The 27,851-nt window shown below is 37.8% G+C and overlaps 1 protein-coding gene across 1 annotated transcript in view; it reads left to right on the top strand.

The window, feature by feature from the left end:
* LOC115439430 (transient receptor potential cation channel subfamily M member 1-like) overlaps positions 1 to 25,589 on the top strand; it is a 44,000-nt gene extending 18,411 nt beyond the window's left edge. The window contains exons 6-28 of the mRNA XM_030163269.1: positions 435 to 606; positions 1,298 to 1,472; positions 3,216 to 3,339; positions 10,060 to 10,132; positions 10,986 to 11,086; positions 11,791 to 11,958; positions 12,049 to 12,183; positions 13,057 to 13,107; positions 13,367 to 13,507; positions 14,225 to 14,254; positions 14,365 to 14,657; positions 15,251 to 15,479; positions 15,908 to 16,036; positions 16,114 to 16,254; positions 16,485 to 16,613; positions 16,936 to 17,187; positions 17,881 to 18,055; positions 19,517 to 19,537; positions 20,269 to 20,413; positions 21,756 to 21,958; positions 22,168 to 22,300; positions 22,828 to 23,180; positions 23,937 to 25,589. Coding sequence (XP_030019129.1) covers positions 435 to 606; positions 1,298 to 1,472; positions 3,216 to 3,339; positions 10,060 to 10,132; positions 10,986 to 11,086; positions 11,791 to 11,958; positions 12,049 to 12,183; positions 13,057 to 13,107; positions 13,367 to 13,507; positions 14,225 to 14,254; positions 14,365 to 14,657; positions 15,251 to 15,479; positions 15,908 to 16,036; positions 16,114 to 16,254; positions 16,485 to 16,613; positions 16,936 to 17,187; positions 17,881 to 18,055; positions 19,517 to 19,537; positions 20,269 to 20,413; positions 21,756 to 21,958; positions 22,168 to 22,300; positions 22,828 to 23,180; positions 23,937 to 24,751 — 4,188 coding nt within the window. The 3' untranslated portion in view covers positions 24,752 to 25,589. The remainder of the gene's footprint in view (positions 1 to 434; positions 607 to 1,297; positions 1,473 to 3,215; positions 3,340 to 10,059; positions 10,133 to 10,985; positions 11,087 to 11,790; positions 11,959 to 12,048; positions 12,184 to 13,056; positions 13,108 to 13,366; positions 13,508 to 14,224; positions 14,255 to 14,364; positions 14,658 to 15,250; positions 15,480 to 15,907; positions 16,037 to 16,113; positions 16,255 to 16,484; positions 16,614 to 16,935; positions 17,188 to 17,880; positions 18,056 to 19,516; positions 19,538 to 20,268; positions 20,414 to 21,755; positions 21,959 to 22,167; positions 22,301 to 22,827; positions 23,181 to 23,936) is intronic.
* The last annotated feature ends 2,262 nt before the right edge of the window (positions 25,590 to 27,851 follow it).

Raw genomic sequence — 27,851 nt, 5'->3', positions numbered from 1 at the left:
ACTTTTACATTCACCTGCAGTTATTACAGAGCATATGGAAAATAAGACTTAATCCTAGAAGTCCTCCACCAGGTTGATCATCAGAAGTGACTGCCAGCCAAAGAACTCAACCGGCCTTCCCAAGAATAGATACTGATGTTAGTTTGCACCAAATTTTTTAGTCCTAAGTAGTTTGTTTATCAGGCCCCTTGTTTATCTATTAGTGATTTATCAAGGTTTTGAACAAATACTGGTATCAGCCAAGAATTTTAGCCTTGGTCGGAAGGCACACAAAGCAGCAAAACAATAAACTGAAATGAGCTTGGTACAGCAAATTGGTTTTCCAGTTTCACTACAGAATCAAAATAATGACAGATGCATGGATGAGCAGACATTTTAATCACTACATGACCACTGTAGACCATCCTACCTAAGGCCTACTCTGTTCATTGCAGGTGACGCGGCCCTACCAGACCATGTCCAACCCCCTCAGCAAACTGTCAGTCCTCAACAGCAGCCACTCTCACTTCATCCTGTCCGACAATGGGACGTGTGGAAAGTACGGAGCTGAGGTCAGGCTTCGCCGCCAGCTGGAGAAACACATTTCCCTCCAGAAAATCAATACACGTGAGTCACTTTATCAAGTCCAAAAACTATTGCCAGAACAGAGAACCAGCACTAAACCATAACACATCTAGCAAATAGGTTCCTACATTGCAAATAGCTTTTCCGAAATAACACAGTCCTTGTCTGAATATTTACCACTAAGACCCCAATTCCCCATCCATGTGAGCATCCATGTGACCCATCATGTGACCTGTGGGTTTCCCTTTGTCATCCTATGCCTGGAGCTGTCAGTAAGGCAGGGACAGCAAAGGGAGGCTCAGCCGTCACCTCTCACTTCAACCCTCCACCTGGAACCAGATCAACAACCACCACCGTGACACTGAGTGATGTCTTGTACATGTATTATGTGTCTGTTTCATTTCATGTTGAGAACCATTGGACATAACAGACTGAAAGTGCAACTCCAAACTTTAAACTGTTGGGATTTTATTTCTGCTGTCTCAATTGTCTTGTTTGGTCCTTAAGAAATTCAGTTTACTGTGACAAAGGATGAACAAAACCACTAAATACTCAAATTTATGAAGCTCAAATCAGAAAATGTGTACTTCTTACCATAGGAAAAGCCTTTGATTTGCAAAACAGCTGGTAATTGTTTGAAATGAAAGTAGTGAAATGATTGGAGTAAATAATGAAGCTGTGAAATAATGTCCCTAAAAGTAGGGTTTAAGATTGCAATGATTTTGTGTCTCAGGTCTGGGTCAAGGAGTCCCCGTGGTGTGTCTGATTTTGGAGGGTGGTCCCAATGTGATCTCCATTGTGTTGGAGAGCCTGAAGGAGGAGCCTCCGGTCCCTGTGGTGGTTTGTGACGGTAGTGGACGAGCCTCGGACATCATTTCCTTTGCACATAGATACTGTGAGGAGGATGGGTAAGTACATGGCTATGTAATCTAATTAAAACTGAATTTGGTGTTCTGCAAAGCAAAATGGCACATGTTCGGCTGAATCTCAGACATCTCTGGAAATGACAAACTATTACGAATGCTGCTTTTGTCCTCCAGGATCAGTGTTGGACAATTCTGTTGTAAAAGTGTGTGGATTATGTACGACATCAAATGGCAGATGTTACCGGATCTGATAGACCTGGTTTCAAATCAGCCTACACTCCATTATGATGCCAATCCTACCTCGAAAGACAAAGATTAAAAGCATGTTCATCATCATCAGCCTTAACTCCTCAGTAACCAGTATAAAGTAATCACTGTTCTCTCCATGTCACACAAATTAATCACTGATACGGCGTAAAGACAAGGCTGTACATTCACATGTACTTTTTGCACATAACTCATCCACCAACAACAGAACAAGAGCTACTGTTAAGCAGTTAAAAATATCCAAGGAAATCAAATTTTTCTATGCAGCCTTACATCTATGCATTTTCCATTTCAATTCATTCAATAATTGCCTTGTTGCAATAAAACTAAAAAAAAAAAAAAAAAAAACTGAGGCAGTATTTGATAAGTTGCAAAAAAAAAGAAAACATCATCTGCATTATTAGGGCGACACAGTGGTGCAGTGGTTAGCACTCGTGCCTCACAGCAAGAAGGTCCTGGGTTCCATTCCAACACCAGTCGACGGGGTGGTGGGACCTTTCTGTGTGGAGTTTGCATGTTCTCCCCGTGTCTGCGTGGGTTCTCTCCGGGTACTCCGGCTTCCTCCCACCATCCAAAGACATGCACTGATAGGTTAATTGGTTAATCTAAAAACTGCCCATAGGTGTGAATGTGAGAGTGATTGTTCGTCTCTATATGTTCAGCCCTGCGATGAACTGGCGACTTGTCCAGGGTGTACCCCGCCTTCGCCCCTATGTAGCTGGGATAGGCTCCAAGCGACCCCCGTGACCCTAGTGAGGATTGTTATGGAAATGTTCAACTGATAACCCACACACAAAGAGGAGGAGAGAAAGTTAGAGTTAAAATAAATAAATGCATTTATTGAGAAGTCAATCACAGAGAAACTCTGTAAGTGAAGTCTGCTTAAACAAGAGAAAACTAAAGATTATATAGAACCAAATCCAACCCCCTCAAACTATGATGTCATTCCTTACGTACATCATACCACTCCCTACTACTCCTTCTCTGCTCCGTGAAGAGGTCATGATGACCTCTCCACTCTAACCTTGCTTGGATCCAATCTGGAGTGCAGGCGCCATCCTCTATCTACACATTCAGACATTTAGGTGTTTGGGTTTTAACTCAAGGCAAGAACTCCGTTCCTGGGTTGAGGGTGTTACAGAGTGGTAAACATCACACATAATGAATAATGACTCAGCATTAAAGAAGATGTACTAACAGTATAAAATATAAAGAGTATAAAACATAAAAAGTAAATTTTTCCACCACAGGATAAAGCGGGTTCAGATAATGAATGAATATCTGCATTACTATAAACTATGCTGCATAATGTTGCACACATGAACTCTTTTTGAAGGAGTCAAAACCCACATTAAGCAAAAATCTGAAAGCAAAACCCTACAAAACAAATTAATGGAAAGATGTCTTCTTTGGCTTCCTCTTTATTTTATTCCTCATACATATGAGGTTTGGTTGATGAGTTTTACTGCTATAGTGATAGTTCTTGTCATCTGATTGAACTGATGTTTTTCTCAACAGATTGGTGAGTGACAATGTTAAAGATCAGCTCCTGGTCACCATCCAGAAAACCTTCAACTACAGCCGCAGCCAAGCGCAGCAGATCTTCCTCATGGTCATGGAATGCATGAAGAAGAAGGCTCTGGTAGGTTGAGCTGGACAACTTGACTCTACCATTCAGTATAAGTTATATGATGGGTTTCATTAATAAGATCTAGCATTCACTAATTTAATGAAGTCAGAAGCAATGGTAAATGTGTTTGGAATATATTCCACTTTATCATATCATCTATTTTCTAGTTATGTGTGAATTTTGTAGAAGGCTTTGCTATTCATTTCACGCCCTATGTTTTTAAGTGCATCAATAAAACTGTCCATCTATATCTTGCATTGTTTCATTCATTTGTCTTTCAAGTCACCTCTCATCATCATCATCATCATCACCTCATCTCATTCTCCAGCAGCACAGGCCTTCTCATAGAACTGCATTTACATATTAGTGGGGTCAAGATACACACATGCACTCACAATTCCGCACATATCTCAGTTGTTAGGTCAGGGATCATGATGCAATACAATAAAAATGTGCAAAAAGAAACGCCAAATCCCGAATGTAAATGCCTTAGCTTCTTTTCATGCATTTTCAACAGCATTGGAACAAACTTTTTTGCGACTTGCAGCTGCCTGTGCAGACTGGTAGCAGAAACAAATGAAAGCTAATAGACAAGATGCACAAAATAAAGAATAACTACATGGATTATTTTTTCCACATGACAGAGATCCCTCGTTTACAAATACATTTATCTAACACTGCATATGCACACAGAACAAACAGAACGGTGTGGAAAGAAAATGTGTCTCTTACCTGTTGTTCTCATAGCCTCCATGGACGAATATAGTCCAGTTTCTGTCCTTGAAAATATCCATAAAGTTGTGGAAACGTCACTGCGTGAACCTCACAGGATCTACATGAACATCATTTAAAAAAAAACAAAAAACAGGCAATGGTGATGCAGCTGGTGGTGAGTTCAAGATCCACCAAGAAAAACGGGAATCATCTTTATTCAGCGAGTACGTGCACACATACGAGGAATTGTTTGCCGGTAGATGTTGTCTATCTAGTAAATTATAAATACAAGAAATGATAAAATATGTAAGAAATGTAAAATACGAAAAAATAAACTGTCTCTATACAAATTACATAAAAAAAAAAAAAAAAAACGTCATCAAACACACCTTTATGACTGTGTTCATTTACATTAACCCTTTCAGGCATGAATTATGAGAACCTTAATCAAGATTTTTTTTCCTATGTGTTTTTATTCCTCTTTAGGCATGGAAAAAAAAGAAAAGAAAAGAAAAGAAAAGCGATTGAAATTTTTTTATGTACCTATTTTTCATAGAGTTGCAAAAATGTCCACTCAGCTGGACACTGTTTAATTTTTGAAGCAAAGAAACATGAAAACTATGAAATAAAAACAAGTTTAATGCTGCTAATCTGATGATTTCTAACATTTTAACATACTCTAATACCAGTTACTACTTATTTCATGGAGATAATATGCAAAGAAACAAAAAAAAAATCTGTAAAAAAGAAAATGTTGATTACAATCTAATAGCAATTAGCAACTGATTTCCACTCAAACATGTTACTGCAGATCAGGTTTATCAAGAACAGCAAAATTACAGTAATGGTTTGAATGTCAGTGTATGGGATGATGCATGAGCGTCCACTGTGTTGGCTGATCTGGAACTAAAACAACAAAACCCATGAATATACAAGAGAACAGCTGGAGAAGAACTGACCACTGGAGTGACCACTGTGCATGAAAGGGTTAATAAACACACTGTAAAGGTTTATTACCTGTAGGACTATTTGTATCAACAGATGACAGAATTACTTGTAACATAAGGTCATTCGGTCTTTTTTTTTTTTTTTTTTTTTTTTTTTTTATCTTTAGTTAATTTAGGGATGCTGGGTAATGTGCTAACTACACTGAACAAAAATATAAACGCACCACTTTTGTTTTTGCTCCCATTTTTCATGAGCTGAACTCAAAGATCTAAAACTTTTTCTATGTACACAAAAGGCCTATTTCTCTCAAATATTGTTCATAAATTTGTCTAAATCTGTGTTAGTGAGCACTTCTCCTTTGTCCTTTGCTGAGATAATCCATCCACCTCACAGGTGTGGCATATCAAGATGCTGATTAGACAGCAGGATTATTGCACAGGTGTGACTTAGGCTGGCCACAATAAAAGGCCACTCTAAAATGTGCACTTTTACTGTATTGGGTGGTCCAGGGGGGTCAGAAAACCAGTCAGTATTTGGTGTGACCACCATTTTCCTCGCACAGTCTTCTTCATGAATTCTCTGAAACAGCTTTGGAGATGGCTTATGGTAGAGAAATGAACATTCAATTCACAGGCAAAAGCTCTGGTGGAGATTCCTGAAGTCAGCATGCCGATTGCATATTCCCTCAAAACTTATGACATCTGTGGTATTGTGCTGTGATAAAACTGCACATTTTGGAGTGGCCTTTTGTTGTGGCCAGCCTAAGGCACACCTGTGCAATAATCCTGCTGTCTAATCAGCATCTTGATATGCCACACCTGTGAGGTGGATGGATTATCTCAGCAAAGAAGAAGTGTTCACTAACACAAATTTAGACAGATTTGTGAACAATATTTGAGAGAAATAAACCTTGTGTGTACACAGAAAAAGTTTCAGATCTTTGAGTTCAGCTCATGACAAATGGGATCAAAAACAAAAGTGGTGCGTTTATATTTTTGTTGAGTGTACATCTTACAGCTAGCAAAGGGAAGCTTTAGCGGGATGTTTCCACCTGGTTTAAATCAGTTCTGATTTACTGCCACCTGTTGAACTGGAGTGGTACTACACTTACCTGAACTGCTGTAGAGAGTCTGTATCACTTCAGGATTGTATCTTAATACTTAGTAGGATTTTCATTTGCAACATTCTCGCATACATTAAGAGACATATTAGCCCATGGAATCATCAAATAAAAGGGTCCAATCTAAACTTCTATCGGGACGTTTCCCTCTTTTTAAATGTTTGAAGCGGTAGTTCTGATTTACCGCCACCTGCTGAACTGGAGTGGTGCTACACTTACCTGAACTACTTAAGAGTCTGTCTGTGTAGAGACATATGGGCTAGGGCTGAAAGATAAATCGTTATCGTATCGATATCTAGATATGAACATTCAAGATATTAATATCGAAAAAGCAACGATATAAATGATATAGATTTCCCCCGCGCTCGCCCTGCATGTACAGCTCTGGAAGTCACAACAAATTTTATTTATTCATACTTTATGTTAATGTTGATGACTGGCAGTGAGTTCTTATAAATAAAATTGCACTGTCCACATTCTTTTGTATTATGATGTTTGTATTTTTCTGAAAAATGCTTGATTTTCACCGAACCCGTAGTCATATCGTATCGTATTGATATCGAGATATCTGGCATGAATATTGAGATATGAAATTTTGTCCATATCGTTCAGCCCTAATATGGGCCAATAAAATCAACAAATGAAAAGGTCCAATCCGGCTTGTGGGATGAATTTGTGAAATGCACAAATTATTCTGAAGATAGTTAACAGCTAAGGATGTCAAAATCATTTCAGTTCGGGGGGCCACAAGGCAAGGCAAGTTTATTTGTATAGCGCATGTCAGCAACAAGGCAATTCAAGGTGCTTCACACAGGACATTGAAATACAACGACAGGGGAAAAGAAACACATTTAAAACATCATAAAACAAACATGTAAAAGTTGATTAAAAACAGCAAGTAAGAAAACAAGACATAAAATCCAAAAAATAAAAATAAAAAAACACACACATATTAAAGTAAGAGTTGCAGTGCAGCATTTCGAATATAAAATTTAAAAAGTCAAAAGCCTTTTTGTCAAAGGCAGCAGTGAACAGGTGAGTCTTTAACCTGGACTTAAAAGAACTCAGACTCTCAGCAGACCTGATATTTTCTGGTAGTTTGTTCCAGATATGCAGAGCATAGAAACTGAACGCTGATTCTCCATGTTTAGTTCTGACTTTGGGAACACAGAGCAGACCTGCACCAGACCACCTGAGTGGTCTGGATGGTTCATACTGGACTAGAAGGTCTCTGATGTATTTTGGGCCTAAACCATTCAGTGCTTTATATGCTAGCAAGAGAATTTTAAAGTCTATTCTCTGAGAGACAGGGAGCCAGTGTACAGACCTCAGAACTGGACTGATGTGGTCCACTCTCTTGGTCTTAATGAGGACTGGAGCAGCAGCATTCTGGATCAGCTGCAGTCGTCTGATAGACTTTTTAGGCAGACCAGAGAAGATACTGTTACAGTAGTCAACTCGACTAAAGATAAATGCATGGACAAGTTTTTCAAGGTCCTGCTGCGACATCAGTCCTTTAATCCTAGAAATGTTCTTGAGGTGATAGTAAGCTGACTTTGTAATTGTTTGGATGTGGTTTTTAAAATTCAGGTCTGAAGCCATGAAATCCTGAAACTCCATTTGTTCTGAAGTGGGTTGGACCAGTAAACTAGTCATAAAAACCAATAAATGACAGCTAGTTTTTTTCTCTTTGTAAAAAAGTCAAATTACATGGAAATGTTTGCATTAACAAACTATCCCTTCACAAAAAATGTGAATAACCTGAAATGTCTTAAGATAAGTGAAGTTTTATTTTATTTCCTGTCTATTATTCCTGTTACTGTTTTGTGCATTTGTAGATCCACTGTGACCTGTGAGTTGTAATGCACGTATAAAAATGATAAACTGAGGTATAATAGTTAAAATTGCACTTATTTTTCTTAAACTTCAGCTTGTTTGCAGTTGTTCATGTTCTTCACATTTTTAAAGCATAGTCTGCAGATGTAAACATTTTCATGTAATCTTTCAAGTTATTTTTTTTTTTTCACTATTACCATCTAGACTAACTAGACATACATAAGTAAACTTTAGCCGAAGCCATACCTGATATTACAGTTCACTAACGAATGTCATAGACTGTATTGTTTATATAGTATATGACATACAGGGTGACCTAAATGCACCATCTGCTCTTTTCCTTTGCTAAGAGACCACAGCCTTCACCTCTAACCTGTACATTATTTCTGTATTTGACCCCTTCTATACCATACATTTATGGAAAATCCATTAAACCTTTTCACTTACACTCAGGACTTAATATTCACGTAACCTCTTCACATTGACCTGAGCGGCATTTTGATCCAAAACACTTCAGCTTAGAATTGACCAGCATTTGTTCCCTGGTTGGCATTTATTTAATCCACGGATCATTGTGTGTCATCCTGTGAACAGCTGGATAACACCTGGATAATGTGGGTAAAAATCACATATGGGATGATCAACACACTGTGGGAAAAACCAGAATAAATCAGTGGTTCTCCACCTTGGGATCAGATGGTTTTTTGGGGGGGGGGAAAGCATGTTTTAGACTGGAGAATGTTATTATATCATATTACTTGTTCCAGTTCAATGATTTGCTTTGACTAGATTATACTGAGTGTGGCTGTGCATGTCATAGTGTACATGGGCATGACTTCTTAACATAAATACATGCAGGGTGTACTATTTAATAGCTGACAAGAAGTTGCAGATTACAACCACCAGGCATCACCAAAAATGTGTCACAAATAGAGTCCAAGTCCTGCCCCTTTGGTTGGGCCCCATGGGACCTAACTTCAGAAAAAAATAAGAATAGGAGTCAATGACAGCAAACAAATGAGTCTTAATCTCATTTTAATTGTGTCACTACTTACACATATGATGGTTGTCAATTTTAATGATAATTCTATGAGTTAAGAAAGTTGTAGTTTGTGGCAAAGGTAATAAAACTCTTAGTATTAATAGTACAACTTTACTCTTCTTAGTGACGAGTTTTCAAAGACTTTTTCATTATTTCTGAGCAGAAAAATCATACAAGACTCCAGATATTCACTAATATAATATACAAAACAATTTTCATAAAAGCAGATGTAGCCATAAGTGACTTCTAGTGCAATGTAAAACACGGAAACACACAGAAAGACACCCATAAAACAATATTCCTTACCTTTTAGCAAGCAACTAATGATGGAGTAATCTTGAAGTTGTAATACCACTGATGAACACTAGATGATGCCCCAAAAGCCCTGGCTCCCGTGGACTTATATTGAACTTCTCTCTAAAATTAACTAAATAATTATTTTTCCCGCAAATTCTAGGACTAATTCTAATGTCATCTATTTTATTTGGAATGTCCAATAAGTAACCACATCACTGATCATTTTTACATTTATATCCTAACCTGCAGCTCCACTACGGTTCTGGTTTAGAGGTTCCAAAATCAAACCAGTAAAATAACTTTGGTACTTAACCCCTGAAGACCTAGAACTTATTGTGGTGACTTCCACATGATTTTTTTCTCTACATTTAACCCTCCCTAAGTGATTTATCACCATTTATGATTCTCTAGAGAATCAGCACCTCCTACTGTTTATCTCCATGCATCAGCATTTTTCTTTTTCAACTTTTCTGCAATTTCTGTAAAATCTGATAAACATTTTATGTACTAAAATGACTAACACCCTTGTTCATTCATTCTTCACTCCATTTCCTGCTTTTGTTTCATTTTAATTTCATGTCATGTTTGCCATCCTCAGTGTCTACCCTTTCTTTTTCCTTTCTCCTCCCTCCTCTGGCTCCAATCATGCCAGCTACTCCAGTGTTTTGTGTGTTCTTAAAGGATTACATCAAAGCCACAGGGCTAATGGGAGTCGTATGATCCCCATTAAATGATCAGCTCAAATCTGTTCGTGACTGTTGTGTCTGTGCTGCAGATCACAGTGTTTCGTATGGGTTCAGAGGGACAGCAGGACATTGAGATGTCCATCCTGACCGCTCTGCTTAAAGGTAACAACAGCTCACATTTCCACTGAGAGAAAGTTCAACAACTCTCACAAACATTAAGACAAATATAAGTAAAAGGAATAAACATTCTGGACTGAATAAGTGGTTTTACATAAATCATTCAATCACCTTATTAGATCAGATTAAATATCACCTACTTGAGATTTTCATGGAAGTTATAATCTTCACTCAATGGACACTGCAAAAATATAGAAAGTACCTCATTAGATTTGATATTGTGTTTGGTCCATTCTGGGATTTTTATTTTAGGGCGTAATAACATTTTTCTACACTTGAACATAGGAGCTGATAGTGATGCGTAGAGTCTTCTCTGTTTAGAAGCAGTTGAAATCCTTGACACTGGATTCCAAATGCTATAAAACAGAAAAAAAGAGGATGTCTGCTCTGACTATAGAAATAAGGCAGTGCAACATGGTGGATGTGCTTCTTCTGTGGAAATAAACAATTTTAAGTTGATGAAAACATAATACTTTAATGAAAACCTAATTATGAACACTATATTCAGTGTTTGTATTTAGATCCTTCTACATCCTATTAAATCTGAACCTTTAAGCGTTTACATGTTTATTTGCTACCAATATTTTCTAATAGAACAGATGATGAAAGTTTGGAAATTCTGTATGATCGGGTCAGTCTCGTCAATTCTGAATGACGAGGTCACATGAGGCATTTTTCTTCTACTATTATTCTGATTATAATGAAATATCAGTGTTAATGTAAATGGAGCTGGTATCAGACTATGTTTCCATGCGTGTGCTTCACTGAAGGGCAGAGTTAAAATAACATTTTCCTGCTTACGTGAAAAATCCCAAGTGATTTTCTGATGCGATTCCAGGTACAAACGCCTCTGCATCGGACCAGCTGAGTCTGGCTCTGGCCTGGAACAGAGTGGACATCGCCCGCAGTCAGATCTTTGTCTATGGACACCACTGGCCTGTGAGTTTATAGAGTTTGTGTTGATATATTGAAATTTAATTTACATTTTGAGAACGCGGACGATGTCTGGAGCATTCAGTCATTTGTTTGTCACATATGCAGAAGAAAGGGGATGTGGACAGAGTTTAACCCATAAAGACCCAAGCAGCTACTGGAAACTAAAAGCATCTACTGATCTAAAATGTTTAATACCTGCTGATCCACTAATCCTATCAATATATGTAAATAATTGGTGTAAAATACAGTTTGTCATCTTTTCATGGTCATCAGATATGACCCATTTGGATGTTCAGAGGCTCCGTAGTGAATGTGGAAACAGTCATCTTCGACAACATTGATTCATCAGTAAAATCCATGGAGTTGGATCAACGACAGTGGATGGACACAATGGTTTTATGTTCAGTTATTAATATATTTACTGAAAAAGTCACTTTTTCTTCAGTTTCTGATACAACAACCTTCAACTTTGAACCGAGCTTTTATGAAAATCTACATGATCAGTAAATTAAATATGGGAAAATTCTGGATTTTCACTGTCAAAATGCAACATAAAGAGGATAATATTGTAATAAATGGTGCTAAATCACTTAAAAAAGGCTAAATAGACAGAAAAAAGATTTAGCAACTGCCACAAAAATATCACTGGGTCTATGTGGGTTAAAACTATGTTAGTTGACATATTTTTTCTGTGTGGTATTTTACAGCCTGTGACCGCGCAGCCCACTGATCGACCTAAAAGCCCAACAGCCGTTCAGCGCAGTGCACCAGCAGCCCCCAAAGGGAAAGCCAAAGGGAAGAAGGGAAAAGGAGCCAAAGCCAAACCTGAACCACCTGAAGAGACCGACCCCAGGAAACTGGAGCTGCTCAACTGGGTGAGAAACACTGTCCGACCATAAACACTCAAACATCTTTGAGTCAGGACTGTCGGGATGTGATGCAGTGATGTTTTCATGTGGTTGCAGGTGAACTCTCTGGAACAGGCCATGATGGATGCTCTGGTGCTGGACAGGGTGGACTTTGTCAAACTGCTGATAGAAAATGGAGTCAACATCCACCACTTCCTCACTATTCCCCGTCTGGAGGAGCTTTACAACACGGTGAGTGTCTGAATGCACTCATCAGCCTGCCAATTAAAAGCAAGTTTAACAGCCAAACTCCCACTGAGTCAGCCTGCCCAGGGGAGGATCTGAAGCACTGACACCAGGGAGGAACCTGACCACAAAACACAGGAATATTAATTCAGTATTATATTTAAATAACAAATGAAACAAAGTAAACACATTAATCAGTTTAAAGCAGGGGTCACCAATCCTGGTCCTCGAGGGCCAGTATCCTGCATGTTTAAGATATTTCCTTCTTCCCGCACACCTGACAGTCGTTATCAGGCTTCTGGAGAGCTTGATGATAGGCTTATGGTTTAAATCAGGTGTGTTGGAAGAGGGATACATCTAAAACAAGCAGGATACCAGCCCTCGAGGACCAGGATTGGTGACCCCTGGTTTAAAGAAATATATAAAACCCAATTTTTAAAGAAATATAGATAGGGAACAGCAGTTTAACCCAGGATGGTAATAGGAGTGTTTATAGAAGGAAATACAGCTGTATTGTTTTGTGCTCTTATGTTTTCTATATGTTATAACCTGAGCTCTTTTCCAATAACAAAGTACTGACCTGTTCTTTTTTTATGGATTGTATATGTTAGTTATGGAGATTTGAGGAACCACAATGAGGAGATTGAACATTGTTTTGTTTCTGTTTGTTTGGCTTATTGCCTTCAATACTCTGGGATGTTCTGTTTAAATTTGTGGTTTCTCTTTGGCTTTCATTCACCTTAGTATTTTGTTTCTACTTATGTTCTACAGTTGTTCTACTGATTTGGGGTCTTAACGCCTTTTCACAAAAGGGAAAACTCTCTAAATGTATAAATTAGGTCTGATGTTTTCTGTTTTGTTTGTGATTTCTGTTTACAGAAGCTGGGACCAGCCAATACCCTGCACTTTGTGGTCAGAGACGTGAAAAAGGTGATAAATTGCATGACAAAATTGACAGAAAAATCTTAATTTGACAGTATTTGCATTTAATGCCTCCTTCGGTGTGTTGTTTAGCACAGGTAGCTGCTCAGATGGAGTCCTGACTAATACAGTCTTTACATCATTACACCACCTCTCTGAATCGTCCTGTTTGTAGCAAGTCCATAGTTCACCATTTGTTTTTCTGTAATTTTAAAAGGGGCAGCCTGTTAATATTTGCCTTGTATTAAAAACATATCATTTGTTTCAGGGGAATCTGCCACCAGATTACCAGATCACACTGATTGACATCGGCCTGGTGCTAGAGTTCCTGATGGGCGGGGCCTATCGGTGTAATTACACCCGGAAGACTTTTCGGACCCTTTATAACAACCTGTACGGCCTGAAAAGAGTGAGTAAACAGGAGGAAGGCCAGCCTGAAGGGAATAAAACACACCGTCACCACAATGTTTCTGTTGTGAATGTCATAGCAGATCCATGAAGCAATAAATCCATTTTATGTCTTCACAATACCCAATAACAGTCATCATTTTTTATAAATGAGAGTAAACCTGGGCCTGAGCCATTTTTTTCATTGCCAGTCTTCTATTTCTTAATTCATTATCATGTCCTTCTATTACAAATTTCTCAATAATTGAATGTAACAAGTAGGACTTTGTTTCAATACACCTTTTAATCATTAAGTGACAGCAAATGAATGTTACTTATTTTTGCAAAAAATGTATGCAAAAGTAAAATTATAAATAACTATTGTAACAACTTTTTCCACCACTTTCCCCCTTTTTAAAAAAAAAAAAAAAAAATTGATTATTGAGGTTCTGCTGCAGTTCCATATATTTTTTATTCTTGCCTACCCTGATACAGAATATTTATTGAGTTTCATCTATTTTAAAACAGTACAGTGAGAATCCACTAGATGGCAGTGTAGTGCTACTTCTGGATGGTTTATAACCTGTGTGTAGATTAAAATGAGTAAAAATGAATATAAATGTGTGTAAAAGAGGATAAACCATTTAATTTCCTTGAAAAAATATGAGAAATCATGGCTTCTCTGTTTTTAAATCTGTATTTTGTTGTTCATCTAGTTTCCGTTTTCATTTTATTTCAGCCTAAAGCTCTGAAACTTCTGGGAATGGAGGTAGGTTATGTATAAAAACATAAAATACCTCAAGACATAAGTGAAAATGTGCAATAACATGACATGATTTAAATATAATATTAACATCTGATTTAAACTCCCCCTCCCAGGATGATGAACCTCGCCCGAAGGGTAAAGGAAAGAAAAACAAGAAGAAAGAGGAGGAGATTGACATTGACGTCGACGACCCTGAGGTCAGCCGTTTCCAGTACCCCTTCCACGAGCTGATGGTGTGGGCTGTACTGATGAAACGTCAGAAGATGGCGCTGTTTCTGTGGCAACGGGGCGAGGAGGCCATGGCCAAAGCCCTGGTGGCCTGTAAGCTCTACAAGGCCATGGCCCATGAGTCGTCTCAGAGCGAACTGGTGGACGACATCTACCAGGATCTGGAGAACAACTCCAAGTGGGTTCCACACACCAACGTGTTATAGTGTTTTATAGAAGCAAAATCTTGAGGATTTCGGAAGTAGACAGTTTGTACTGAAACCTTTAAATAAAAGCAGAAATAGCACAATTGAATTATTACTTTTTTACAAAAGCCAATTTTTTAACAATATATATAATAATATAGATAATTAGATATAATATAGATATTATTCCACCACATTAATGATAATACACTAGGGGTGCAACTACTGACTATTTCAATAGTTGACTAGTCATCGATAACTGTAACAACTAGTCAACTAGTCTAGTCTAAAAACAATGCTTCTTATTTATATTTATGCAACAATACATTTTCTTTCCTTCAACATGAACATTTGGTGCACAATTAGTATGTATTACAAAGATGGTCACAAATATTAATTTCAATATTCAACAAATACGGCAGCAGCAATGAAATACTTTTTTCCCTTAAACCAAAGTACATGATGTCATTAACGACTTGTCAACTACTAAATTAGTTGTTGACATATTAGTAGTTGACTTTTTGTCAACTAGTCAGATAGTCACTGCAGCCCTATAGCACACTTAAAGGTTTTCCTGTTTTTACAGGGAGTTTGGTCAGTTAGCCTACGAGCTGCTGGATCAGTCCTACAAACACGATGAACAGGTCGCCATGAAGCTGCTCACCTACCAACTGAAGAACTGGAGTAACTCCACCTGCCTGAAGCTGGCCGTGGCAGCAAAGCACAGAGACTTCATCGCTCACACGTGCAGCCAGATGCTGCTGACCGACATGTGGATGGGCTGCCTGAGGATGGGCAAGAGCAACAGCCTCAAGGTACGACACCATCTGAGCCTGAATGAGACCTTCAGTCTGTGAAAATGAATGAACAGGGGAGTGATGCCATCATCTATTAAATGACCATTTTCCATAAACATAAGTCATAGCAGTATGTGGGATGGCAAAAGCAGTCAGCCACTGCCTGAGCTAGAGAGTCAAAATAATTAGAATATAAAGGTTTCCAGTCTGCAGAACTGACCAGATTTATGAAGAAAGTCAAGAGTCAGTTTCAGCAGTGAACAAACGCATATCTGTGATGTGCTCCAATTTATGTATGAAAGTTTCAACAAAACCATTCATTCATTTTCTGAACCACTTACTCCTTGGGAGGGAGGGTCTCCAGTTCGTCACAGGGCTGTACTTTTCTCACAAAGCCAAACAATGACATTAAAGATGCCTTTTATTCCACCTTACGCCCCCACCAGGTGATTTTGGGAATCATTTTCCCACCTGGCATCCTCCTTATGGATTTCCGTATTGGAGATGAGGCCATGCATCAATCCTCCAAGGAGAATGAAGACGGAAAAGGAAAAGATGATGACAAGTCCAGCAAGGTATGAGAGAACACCCAGATGCAAATTCAGGTTAGTGACCCGGTAACAAACGGATTAAATAATTATATTTCTTACAGGATGCAGTCTCAAATGTCGACACTACTTCAAAGAAAGGTGATGAAGAGGAAAACCAGAAGGAACACAAGAGGAGGATTCCTATTGGAAAGAAGATTTATGAGTTTTACAACGCTCCCTTCACCAAGTTCTGGTTCAACACGGTAAGTAGACTTTTATTTATCTTATTGTAAATATTCTACAACATATACAAAAATAATGTATGTACATAAACAACTGTACACATCCTCATATTCTTTCAGTTGGAAATTACAAAGAACAGATTGGGATAACTCGGATAAATTAAATTCTATAAAAGTATATAAGAATGCCAGTAGTACATAAATGTGTTCATCATAATAATTGTATCTTTCTAATCCTCTGTCCTGTTCAGATTTCGTACCTGGTTTACCTGATGTTGTATAACTACATCATCCTGGTAAAAATGGAACGATGGCCGTCGCTGCAGGAGTGGATCGTCATCTCGTACATCATCACTCTGGGACTGGAGAAAGTCCGACAGGTAAAGACAAAAACTCCTAGTGCTCATTTGATCCATTGAAAGTCAGTTTTTATGCATCATGTTGGCTGTGGAGGACTTCATCTCACCACAGGGAGTCCTCCTGAAAGTTCCCTCCTACACATAGTACATAATTAAGTGCATACTAAAGTTAAACTTAAGTTACATTTCTTAAGACCTGCAGTTGCAAATGCAGTTGTAGCTGCAATATAAGCAATATAAGTAAAACACATATACATGAATAAGTGTGCAGAAATATTGTGTGTAATTTTAATTATGTGCTTATGAGGCGGAGTTAAACAGTCCTTCCTCCCACTTCCCTCAGATCCTGATGTCTGAACCTGGAAAGCTGAAGCAGAAGATCAACGTGTGGCTGGAGGACTACTGGAACATCACCGACCTGGCAGCCATCTCCGTCTTCCTGATGGGTCTGCTGCTTCGGCTGCAGAGCGAGCCCTACATGGGCTACGGCCGCGTCATCTACTGCGTCGACATCATCTTCTGGTACATCCGCGTCCTTGACATCTTCGGGGTCAACAAGTACCTGGGTCCCTACGTCATGATGATCGGAAAAATGGTAGAAGGAATTCTGTTTTTATTCTTTCATTATCTCAGTACACCATATGGACAAAAGTATGTGGACATGTTGAATTCAGGTGTTTCTTTTCAAACAGGAGTCTGGGATACAATACAATAATGATAAATGTCATAATATAGATTTATATTGGGATAAATATCATTGCATTGGTTAGTTCTGTTACATTGTTATCTTTGCTTCCAGAATGCCTCAAAGATGGTTTTTACTTAATTTCTCTGAACATTGTTTTTTTTTTTTTTTTCCATGACTATGATTTTAAATGTTCTACCTCCAAATTTCTAAAACATTTCTCATTCTCTGACTGTAAATAATAATTTTCTACCACAACTAACCATCTACTTTCTTCACATCTCACTTAGGCGGAAAAAGCTCCCACAATTAAGTAAATATTGATGTTTATACCTCAAATAGGAATGAACAGGACATCTTACAGCTGTAGCCATGATGTGTCCCAATACTTTTGTCCATATAGCTTATAAACTAATTTCCTTAACCAATGCAATGCAATGATATTTATCACAATATAAAATTATATTATAACACTTGTCATTTTTGTTTTGTAGCCCAGACTGGTTAGAAAATACACCCCTGAATTCAATGTGTCCCAATACTTTTGTCCATATAGTGTATGTCTCTTTTTCTTTGACTAACTGTGATTACGTCTGTGTCCAGATGATTGACATGCTGTACTTCGTGGTGATCATGCTGGTGGTGCTGATGAGCTTCGGTGTGGCGCGACAGGCCATCCTTCACCCGGACGAAGAGCCCACCTGGCGTCTGGCTCGAAACATCTTCTACATGCCGTACTGGATGATCTACGGCGAGGTGTTTGCAGACTCCATAGACCGTAAGACTAGAATTCATAGTAAGAATTCCAGTCAGTCAGCTGTTCGTCCTCATCTCTGATCTGAAAAACGTATCAGAGGAAATCTAAATCTACATAAATACTGTGAAAATGAGTCAATGAAAATTACCTTCTAAAAATTCCTTTTCAGTCGATTTAAAGTAGCACTAAATTACACACAGCATATACAGACAAGTGGCAAATTAAAGGAATTATCTGAAAAACAGTAAAGAAAAATAATGAATGCAAGTGATTTCAAACAGATCCACTTTATAAGACAATCAATAATGCATTTGATATATATAAAAAAAAATACTGACCAGGAACACATGATATGGACCAGTATGGAGACAGGAAATAAATCCTCCCAATAAATCTCTTTTTCCTGGATAACCTGGCTAATAAAGCAGCATAAACATAGTTATAAAAATCAAGACAGAAAAAACAATCAACATTAATACACTGTAAATAAATAATACACAGTATCTATTCATAAACAATAAAAGATAAGGTATGAAATCAATTCTAAATTAAAAGTATTACTTAAAAATAGACATAAAATCTTCAAAAATGTGTAAATTATTCCATAAAGAACAAGTAACAAATTAAAATCTGTTTTACCAAATGCTGTTCTATGAAATGTCATCTGTAGAATCAATGCTAAACAGACGTGAAGCTGCTCTGGAGGTTTGAATAACACATGACTAACACACTTTACATTAATTCCTGTTATTTGTCACCTGTCTGTATTAATGCACTTATTTTTAGAAGAATTTACAATAAACAGTTGGAATTATTTGTCTCTTAAAGTCGTCAAAATATCCTCAGAAGGCACAGATTTTCTCATTTTGACGGTTTGAGACGGGAAATAAACCACACACTGAGTTCTGTTGGTGTTCGTGATGTAGTGATTGATGTGTTGTGTAACTGCTCCATCTGCTGACAAATAACTCGTAGCTCAAATTATTTCTGTGTCAAAATTCAACCAATTTTAGTCACATTCAGTATTTTTAAATGGCGTTTGTCAGCAGAGGCAGACAGTCACTGATTATCCTTCGTGAAATCCTCTTCATGATTAGTATTTTTTTCTTTGTAATAAATTGTTGGATTTTTATTTACTGTGACTTTATAGCACAAAAATATAATGGAAATCTAATGATCTGCTTAACCTACAGATAAACCGTTTTTAAACGTCTTAACAAATAGAATAATAAGGGTTAAAATAAATGATATAACCCATAAATATTTGTTTTAAACCCTCTAAAATTCTTTTAAAATGCATTTTTTTAGCTTTACTTTTTCCCCGTTTTTGTGTTAAAGTTCAGAAGATATTTCTTAAACGTACATAAATAATCATAAAGTCACGTTCCTCCCTGCTGACTGGTGTTCATCATTAATATTGTTGTTGTTTCCTTTGTTAAAAATGTCTTTTCACTCATTTCTCCTTACGCTGCTGATGAACAGTCTATGCCATGGAAATCAACCGTACGTATCTGAAACAGTTCTCACATTCTTCTCTTTAAATCAGGGGTGTCAAACTCATGTTAGTACAGATTCCACATTCAGCCTCAGGTCGGACTAGTAAAATAATAACATAACTATAAATAATAATCCAATTTTTTCTCTTTGTTTTAATGTGAAAGTTAAATTACATTATGAAAATGAGAGTAACCTTAACAACCATGAACAACCTGAAATATCTTTTAAAAAAATAATTGTAATTTCAACAATATTATATTATATTATCAGCTTATTATTAAGAAAATTTAAAGATTAGGGTGGATCTAAAAATCCAGAAAACATTCAGTAACAAGCAGAATATTCCTAAAATTACACTTATGTTTCTTTAAAAAAGTCAGGTTTCTCACATTTTTACAGGTTATTCATATTTTATTGTGACAGGACAGTTTGTAAATTTAAATATTTTCATAATGTAACTTTTTTCCACCCTCAACCAAGGAAAAAATTTGGAGTTGTCATTATTCACAGGTTATTACGCTATTATTTTACTTGATATTACATTGGACCCCTGAACATCTCTGACAGTGCAATTTTTTGCACTTCACAAATTCATCCCACAGGCCAGATTGGACCATTTGATGGGCTGGTTTTGGCCTGCGAGCCGTATGTTTGACACCTCTGTCTTCAATAATCTCCTGTGTCTGCGGTAAAGGCATTAACGAGTGGGCTGAGGTTTGTCGTGTTCTGTGTTCAAGCTCCCTGTGGAGAGAACATGTACGATGAGGATGGGAAGAAGCTTCCACCCTGTATCCCTGGAGCCTGGCTCACTCCGGCCATCATGGCCTGTTACCTGCTGGTGGCCAACATCCTACTGGTCAACCTGCTCATCGCTGTCTTCAAGTCAGTCCTCGTCTGACACTCTCATTCGTAGTTTTTATTCCGGTAGTGGAGGAAAAATAACGATGCTGTACTTCATGTTACTCCACATTCACAGCTTTAGTTACTCTGTGGATTTAGATCATAATATGCACTTTAATCAAATAGTAAATTAAAGTAAGACAGTAAATGTAACCCCACATGTTCCAGTGTCAATATAACTAATGAAACTACAGGACTGTCAATTTAAATAATTCATTTGCCTGGTTTTGTCCATAATGTCAATTCAGATCATCTTTTTTCCATATGTATTCATTTTATCACATGAAATAAGAAAGAAAAACATCAAATACTAAAGGTTGGCCTTTAGTATATGGCCTTTATAACAACAAAAAGTGTTTCTGTAACATTCTTAGACTTTGTAGCGTTTTTATGAAGCACTGCAAAAACAAAAAACTCTCATTATCTTATTTAGCTCTGACAGACTTTGGAGATTTTTTGAAGTATGGATCTATTATTTCCTAAATTAGAAATGTCTGTTGACTTCATCTTTGCTTTTTCTTTCTCCGAAAGATTGCAATAAGATGGGCCAAAAATTATGCAAAATTGAATGTCGTTCCACCACTTATGCCATGCAAAACCTTAGCGATTCATCTTATTCTATAAGATCATTATTTGTTTGAAGTGCCACTGCTGAGAGAACTTATCTCTACAAAGTCCAGTTTTCATGAGCTCAGGAAACAAACAGGCTCTTTATAGCTGTGTGACAATGCATTTTGCAGCAAATCCGATGGGTTTTTGGCTTACGTTACTCCCTCCACTCACAGTATTTGACAGTTTGTTTGACTTTCACTGTGCAGAATGATCTCTGAGTTTGACAAGCTTTCTCAACTTTATGTGCTGAACAGAAAAAAAAATTCTGTTTTCAAAAAAGATCCGCATTCAAAGGGATTTTGAGACGAATGTTGGCCTAGTTTGGCTTATAGTTTATAGGCTGAGGACTGCTTCTGGGGTGTCCTATTACAAAATGGATCTTGTAAATGAACTGTCAATTTTAATTGTAATAATTTTGCAATAAACTGATTGACTGATTGATAGTTTACAGCCTTTACAAGTGTGAAGTAGAAAATCTGGAAGCTATCAGTTCAAGATGCTGAAAATGTACTTTTAAGCAGGAAACATCTATACATTAGAAGCTAATAATATTAGCATTTTCATTTAATATATTCTTAATTATACTGAAAATTATTGTTCAACTATTAGTGATCCACACAGATTGAAGGTAGACCCAACCTTCCTCTACATTTTATTTACTATCAGCGAATTCATTCTAAAGTAACTCAGTCATGTTTGACATTTTCCACAGCAACACCTTCTTCGAAGTGAAGTCCATCTCCAATCAGGTCTGGAAGTTCCAGCGATACCAGCTCATCATGACCTTCCACGACCGTCCCATTCTTCCTCCACCGCTCATCATCCTCCCTCACATCTACATTGTCCTCAAGCGTCTGTGCTGTCACTGCAAACGAAAGCAGGAAGGCGAACATGACGACCGGGAGCGAGGACTCCGTAAGGATGCATTTAGGAGGGATATCAAAAGGGGGGTGGGATGATCCCATTTACAATTCTAGATGTTAGTACTTCACTTAAATATTTTACACCTGGATAGTCTGAACAGGTCACAGTTTTTATAATTTTTTTCCTTCTGTAACCTCAAATCTCTACTGAGTTGTTAAAGTAAGAATAAAAAGAAAATATATTAATGTTCTTCCAAACAGAGCTGGTGCTGAATGCAGAGGAGTTGAAGAGTCTCCATGAGTTTGAGGAACAGTGTGTGGAGGAGTATTTCCGTGAAAAAGATGACGAAAAACAGTCGTCTAACAATGAACGAATCAGAGTGACATGTGAAAGGTTTGGCAGCATTTCTCCAGCATTTCCAGATCTACAGTAACTCATATTTGTACAATAATTTTACCATCCTGATGCCATCCATGTACTATTTTATTACTGTCACTACAGAAACAGCTGCAACAATTTAGTCAAACATGAGATGTTATGTAAGGGATGAGAATTTCTACAATAACAAATTAACTATATACAACATGCACAATGTTTGGAACACTTATGGTTTGGTCAGGTGTAGGTGCAAATATAACAGAGAGGAAGTCTCATCCCTTCTGGTTGTGTCCCACACGACCTTATTTCTGAAAAGAAAAAAAAAAAAAATTCATGACCCTCCATTGACCATTGCTCATGTTTTTCTGGAACTTACGTTTGATTGGGGTTAAGATAAGACCATGCTTTGAGATGGTGTTATATCTTGTGGTCACTTAGCATTGATTTGTAAGGACTTGTATAACAAAGGCAGCTATCCTGTAATCTTCAACAAAATGTTAAGGTCAAATATCATGTATCAAATACCATTTGTGTGTCCTCAGGGTGGAGAACATGTTCATGCGCCTGGAGGAGGTGAATGAGAGGGAGCACTCCATGAAGGCCTCTCTGCAGACTGTTGACCTCCGCCTATCTCAGCTGGAGGAGTTCTCTGGCCGAATGATGAATGCGGTGGAAAAGTTGGCGGGCATCGACCGATCCGAGCTTGTACGTACACATTCCAGAGGCTCGTCGATCTGTGAACCAAGCACTCTACTGCGCCACAGCAGCATCAACAGCTGCGACGGCTACAGCCTCTACCGCTACCAGTTGGACAATGACGGGCCTGGAGACGCAGACGAGAAGAGAAACCAGCTCAGCCCAGAGAGACGAGGGAACGCAAGCGAGGGAGCATCAGGTAGGACTAGAAAGAACCAGATGAGATACTACCAGAAATAAAGAGTATCAATTATTTCACACAGAATAATGTCAATCTGTCAATATTTAGACTGGCAACACAGGATCCAACACTAGCCTGACAATATTTCTTATGCCAGATTAAAATAATCTAATCTGATTGATGAGAAGTGTCTAATGTAATGGCTCGATGGAGTCTAGCGTCATTCATCTTTTAAGACCTTTGTATGGTGTCTTTCAACCACTGAAACATCAAAAAGAAGTTCAGTCTCATCAGATACCAAATATTGACCCCACACAGAAAAAAACATGAACACCAAGAACAGATTTATTCCAACGGGGTTTACATGGCTTTTAGGCACTTGCAAGGTTTTGTGTTTTCTGGAATATGCTTATTGCTATGGAACTTGTTTTATCGTTATTATTTAGAGGCTTCAAATAACAAAAACTAAAGATATTTTTATGTTTCTTAACTGTTGTTGGTTTAGCTACCATGCTAGCAAGATGTTGACTCTTGTTATGGCATTTTACCCCTTCTTGGTCTCAAACTTGTGGCAAACTGTGCAATACATAGTCGTAGTTTCCACGAAGTCCACTAATACCCAGAATGTCTCAAAAGCTTTAAAGCGTCTTTACCTACCACCATTTTTTGCATGTCAATGATTAATATAAACTACAACTACAAAAAAAATTAGCTTTGATACTCAGTTTTGTTCACATACCTGCACTTCTGTTGGATGTTTGTTAATATTCACAGGAGATGGAAACCCCCCTGTGAAGGAGTATGGGCTGACCCTTGAAGTGACGAGAGCAAAGGATCGGACTCAGTCTGTATCCAACGTCGACATCCTGATCTCCCCATGTGACTCAGAGCAGAAACCAGACCAGGCCCCTTCAATGCCAGTAGAACCTCAGCCCATCCCCGTTGAGTCCAGCCCTGAAAATACTGGGGAGTCTGCAGAGAAAACCGAGGAGTCTGCAGAGAAAACCAAACTGGAAGCCGCAGTGTCGTATCCTCTGGACACGTCAAAGGTGATGCAGTATTTACCCTCACCATCTCTCAGCGGATCGGCAACATCCCGCCCAAGATCCATGAGCACCATCGCATACAATCCTGCAGATCGGAATGAAGAGGCAACCTGGGCGGCCAGTTTCACACCGTCAACCTCAGAACAGGGAACAAAATCTCCCAGCATGCCACGCTGGGGGTCTTGTTTTGAGTACAAAGTTCATCCTTCCCCATTTGGTCACATGCCCACAGTGACAGTGGAGAGGGTTGGTGATAAAGAAACTGGTGATCAGGACGCTGACGGGACAACATCCAAACAGTCCAGTGGAGATCAAGGAGACGGTAACCGTGACAACCAGGAGGGGGATTCAGAAAATGTGATGATGGCAGATGACAGGATGTACCCGACGCTGAGGTCAAAAAGTCTGAACACAAACCCCAGGAAGGGACGCACAAAGAAAAAGGACAGCGATGACAAACCACGCTCGGCCAGCAGCGTCAAAGACCTGGTGGCTGCGTTCGGTGGTGGAACAGGAAGTCAACAGCCCAAAGACTCAGACTGAGACATCTGACCTCTTCAAACCTTTTACACCAGCAGAAACTTACTCAGTAAACTGCAGTATGAACAAGTCAATTAACAATGGTCTTTACAAGCAAAAGCAACAAGAATAAACTAGTGTTGCCAACTTGGTTTTCTTGATAGGTTTTCTAATGCCATTTTAGGAATTAAATCAAAATGTTTACCTAGTGACAAATCAAGCAACCTTTTTGGGCAGATTCAGCTCTTCAAGCTCCTGTGATACTTCCAGTATATCATCATGTCAATACAAATTGAAACAGTGACACAAATTTTGTAATATTTCCTCTATTCACTACCATAAATACAGCCATAACACTGCCTCCACCTTGTTAGCCCCATGACATGGTCTGCTTTGGATCATGAGCTGATTCTGTCCTTCTCTAGGTTTCTCTGACCACCAGTCTGGTACAAGTTCATCTTGGTTTCATCTGTCCCGAGAATCTTTTTCCAAAGCTATCCACAAGATGCTATGGGTGAGCTAATGCTAATATTGGCTTAATCATAAGGTAAACAGTAAACATCTATTAACATCTGAGTAAAGAAAAAAAGTAATTTGATTCTCTTATTAGTATAACTACAACCACATCTACAAGAGAGATGAGATCAGGCAAAATACAGTATGTTTAATTCAATAAAAAGAAACACTCCAAAGTACAACTCAGCCACAGTCTAGCTGTCATAAACATGTCAATCAAAGCCTGACACAGATGTCAAAGCTTGCATTTGACCTGAAATCTTCTTAAAGAAGCAGTACTGTAAAGATAGGCACATACAACACTTATCAATGATTATCAATGAGACCAGAAAACCTGAGAACTTCTGGAAAAATTATTGACTTAGTATTTTTAAAGAGACTGTAAGTCTATGGGAGTGAGGGCTTTTTAGAACCAGCAGCTAGTGGCTATTAATGGTACTACATTATAACATGAGACCAAATTATACCTCATTTTACTCTTTTTTTGCCACCTGTATTTGTCTACTCCATTTATTACCTTTAGTCACTTCAAACCAGTTAATAGAAACACACCTACATTCACATTTTCTTTCTTGCAGCATTGAAAAACTCCACTTCAGATTTTTTAGTCAGTTATATGGGCCCATGGCCAGTGAATGTTAAAGCGTCTCTGGTTCTCAGGTGAAATGACATTTATTTTATTTATTTATTTATTTATTTATTTATTTGACAGGGACAATGCAGTCAAACACAGCTGCAGCTGATGTAATGCATATAGAGTTTATAACCAGTGCTAATTCTCAACTCTAGTCCCCGGTTGGGCTCTTCCACAACATTGCAGTACAATATAAAATATACATCATTTTAAACAATCATACCATACAATTCAATAATCCAGTGTTGCATTTTTATGATATGAGGCATTCACTCATTCACTCACTCACTCACTCACTCACTCACTCTACCACACCATATACACAATATTTACAGATGAGAACATTATGAACAGACATAATCTAGAGAGATCTGTATGCTTTAGTAAATAGTTATTAACAGTAACAATGTGAAATACCAACTTTTAATTCCATAATAATGAAATCAAATCCAATGTAATTATGTGGATACAGGTTTCTAATATGCTCAGATTGAAAAAACTGACAGCATCAGATGATTCTTAACAAAACTTTAGACTCCCTTTAAACTCCTGGTGGAAACTTTCCATCTCCAACTCAGGACATTTTTTCACAATATGAAGAGAACAGGCAAAATTTGAAAATTCCTACACGTTCACATTCAGTTTCAAATATTTTAGAACATCCTGATTTTATTAACCTCCACTTATTAGTGCTGTTAAAGAATGATTAGCAACACTGTACAAGCAGTGGAAACCTTAGCTTTTATCCTCAAACATTCATAAGTCTGAGATGCTAACTTACCACCAGTGGGCCTATTAGGAAGATTTACTCTCACACTTTACTTCCATCCAACTGTGACCAGGTGAGAATCTTCAAGTGTGCATCAATAAACAGTATTTATCCTTGTTTGGCATGACCAAAATATGATCCATGTCATTGTTATGTTCCAACAAGCATTGGAGTGTATAAACATAGCTTCTAATAGGATTCATTGACAGGATATTACTTACTATTGTGCAAAGAAAAGTCCTTCTGTGGTGTCAAAAGACCCTTAGATTCAATCTGGTTTCACGTCTTTTCCACTTTTCAAAACTGAACAACATGGAAGGACAGCTGGCACCATTTAGGACTTTGGAATTGTAAACTTTGTTTTTATTGGAGATGTTTCTTATGTGATTTTTGTATCTTTATTCTAAATATGTCTTCCATTATTGCATGGGACTGTGAAATGATTATCTTTAATACTTATGTTATTCATTATCATTGGGGGTGAAGGTGAAGTTAGTCTGAGCTTCACGTTCATTGATGCTAAATGTATGTCAAAGTGGAGAAATATGTATTTGAGATTTATTTGTTTAAAGTTAACTGCAGTGGAAATATTTATGCATTACACATGAAAAGACAGGAAATACGTGCTGAACCAGATGAACATTTTAACTGGACATTTTGGTGCACAGCGCCCCTCCTTCTCTGGTCCTACTCTAGTTAATACATGACAATGTATTTTTAAAAAAACTCGGGCGCTAACAGAGATTAAAGGGAATGAAAACTACCTCTGTATAGATTCAGGAAGTCTTTGGAAATAAAAGATGTAATTATCCCAAATATGTCTGTCATTACTGTATAAACTTTGCTGTAAAAACCAAAGACCAGCAGGACAATTTCCGTCTTTAGCACTGGCTGAAATCCCAGCCTCACTTAACTTCTGCAACACGTAACAGTCTCTCATTGGGGATGTATTTAATGTCTTCTTGGAAAACTGTTCCTGGACTCCACTTCAACACTGATGTTTATCACATGTTATATGTCATTTTGAGGTTGAGAATGGTTTACAAAGCAAATATTGTATTATCATTTATTGTGTATGTGGTATTTTTAACACCTTTGAGTGTCAGATCTAAGGATTAATTATCAATTTTAAGGATAGTTAAAACCCTTAATTTAGGACAATACCAGTTAATACTTTTAAAGGATCTGCAGACACCTTGTATTTA

This window comes from Sphaeramia orbicularis, chromosome 3, assembly GCF_902148855.1.
Source record: "Sphaeramia orbicularis chromosome 3, fSphaOr1.1, whole genome shotgun sequence".
Taxonomy (NCBI): Eukaryota; Metazoa; Chordata; class Actinopteri; order Kurtiformes; family Apogonidae; genus Sphaeramia; species Sphaeramia orbicularis.
The sequence above is the reverse complement of the archived record's forward strand: the minus strand, read 5'-3'. Positions and strand labels throughout refer to the sequence as shown.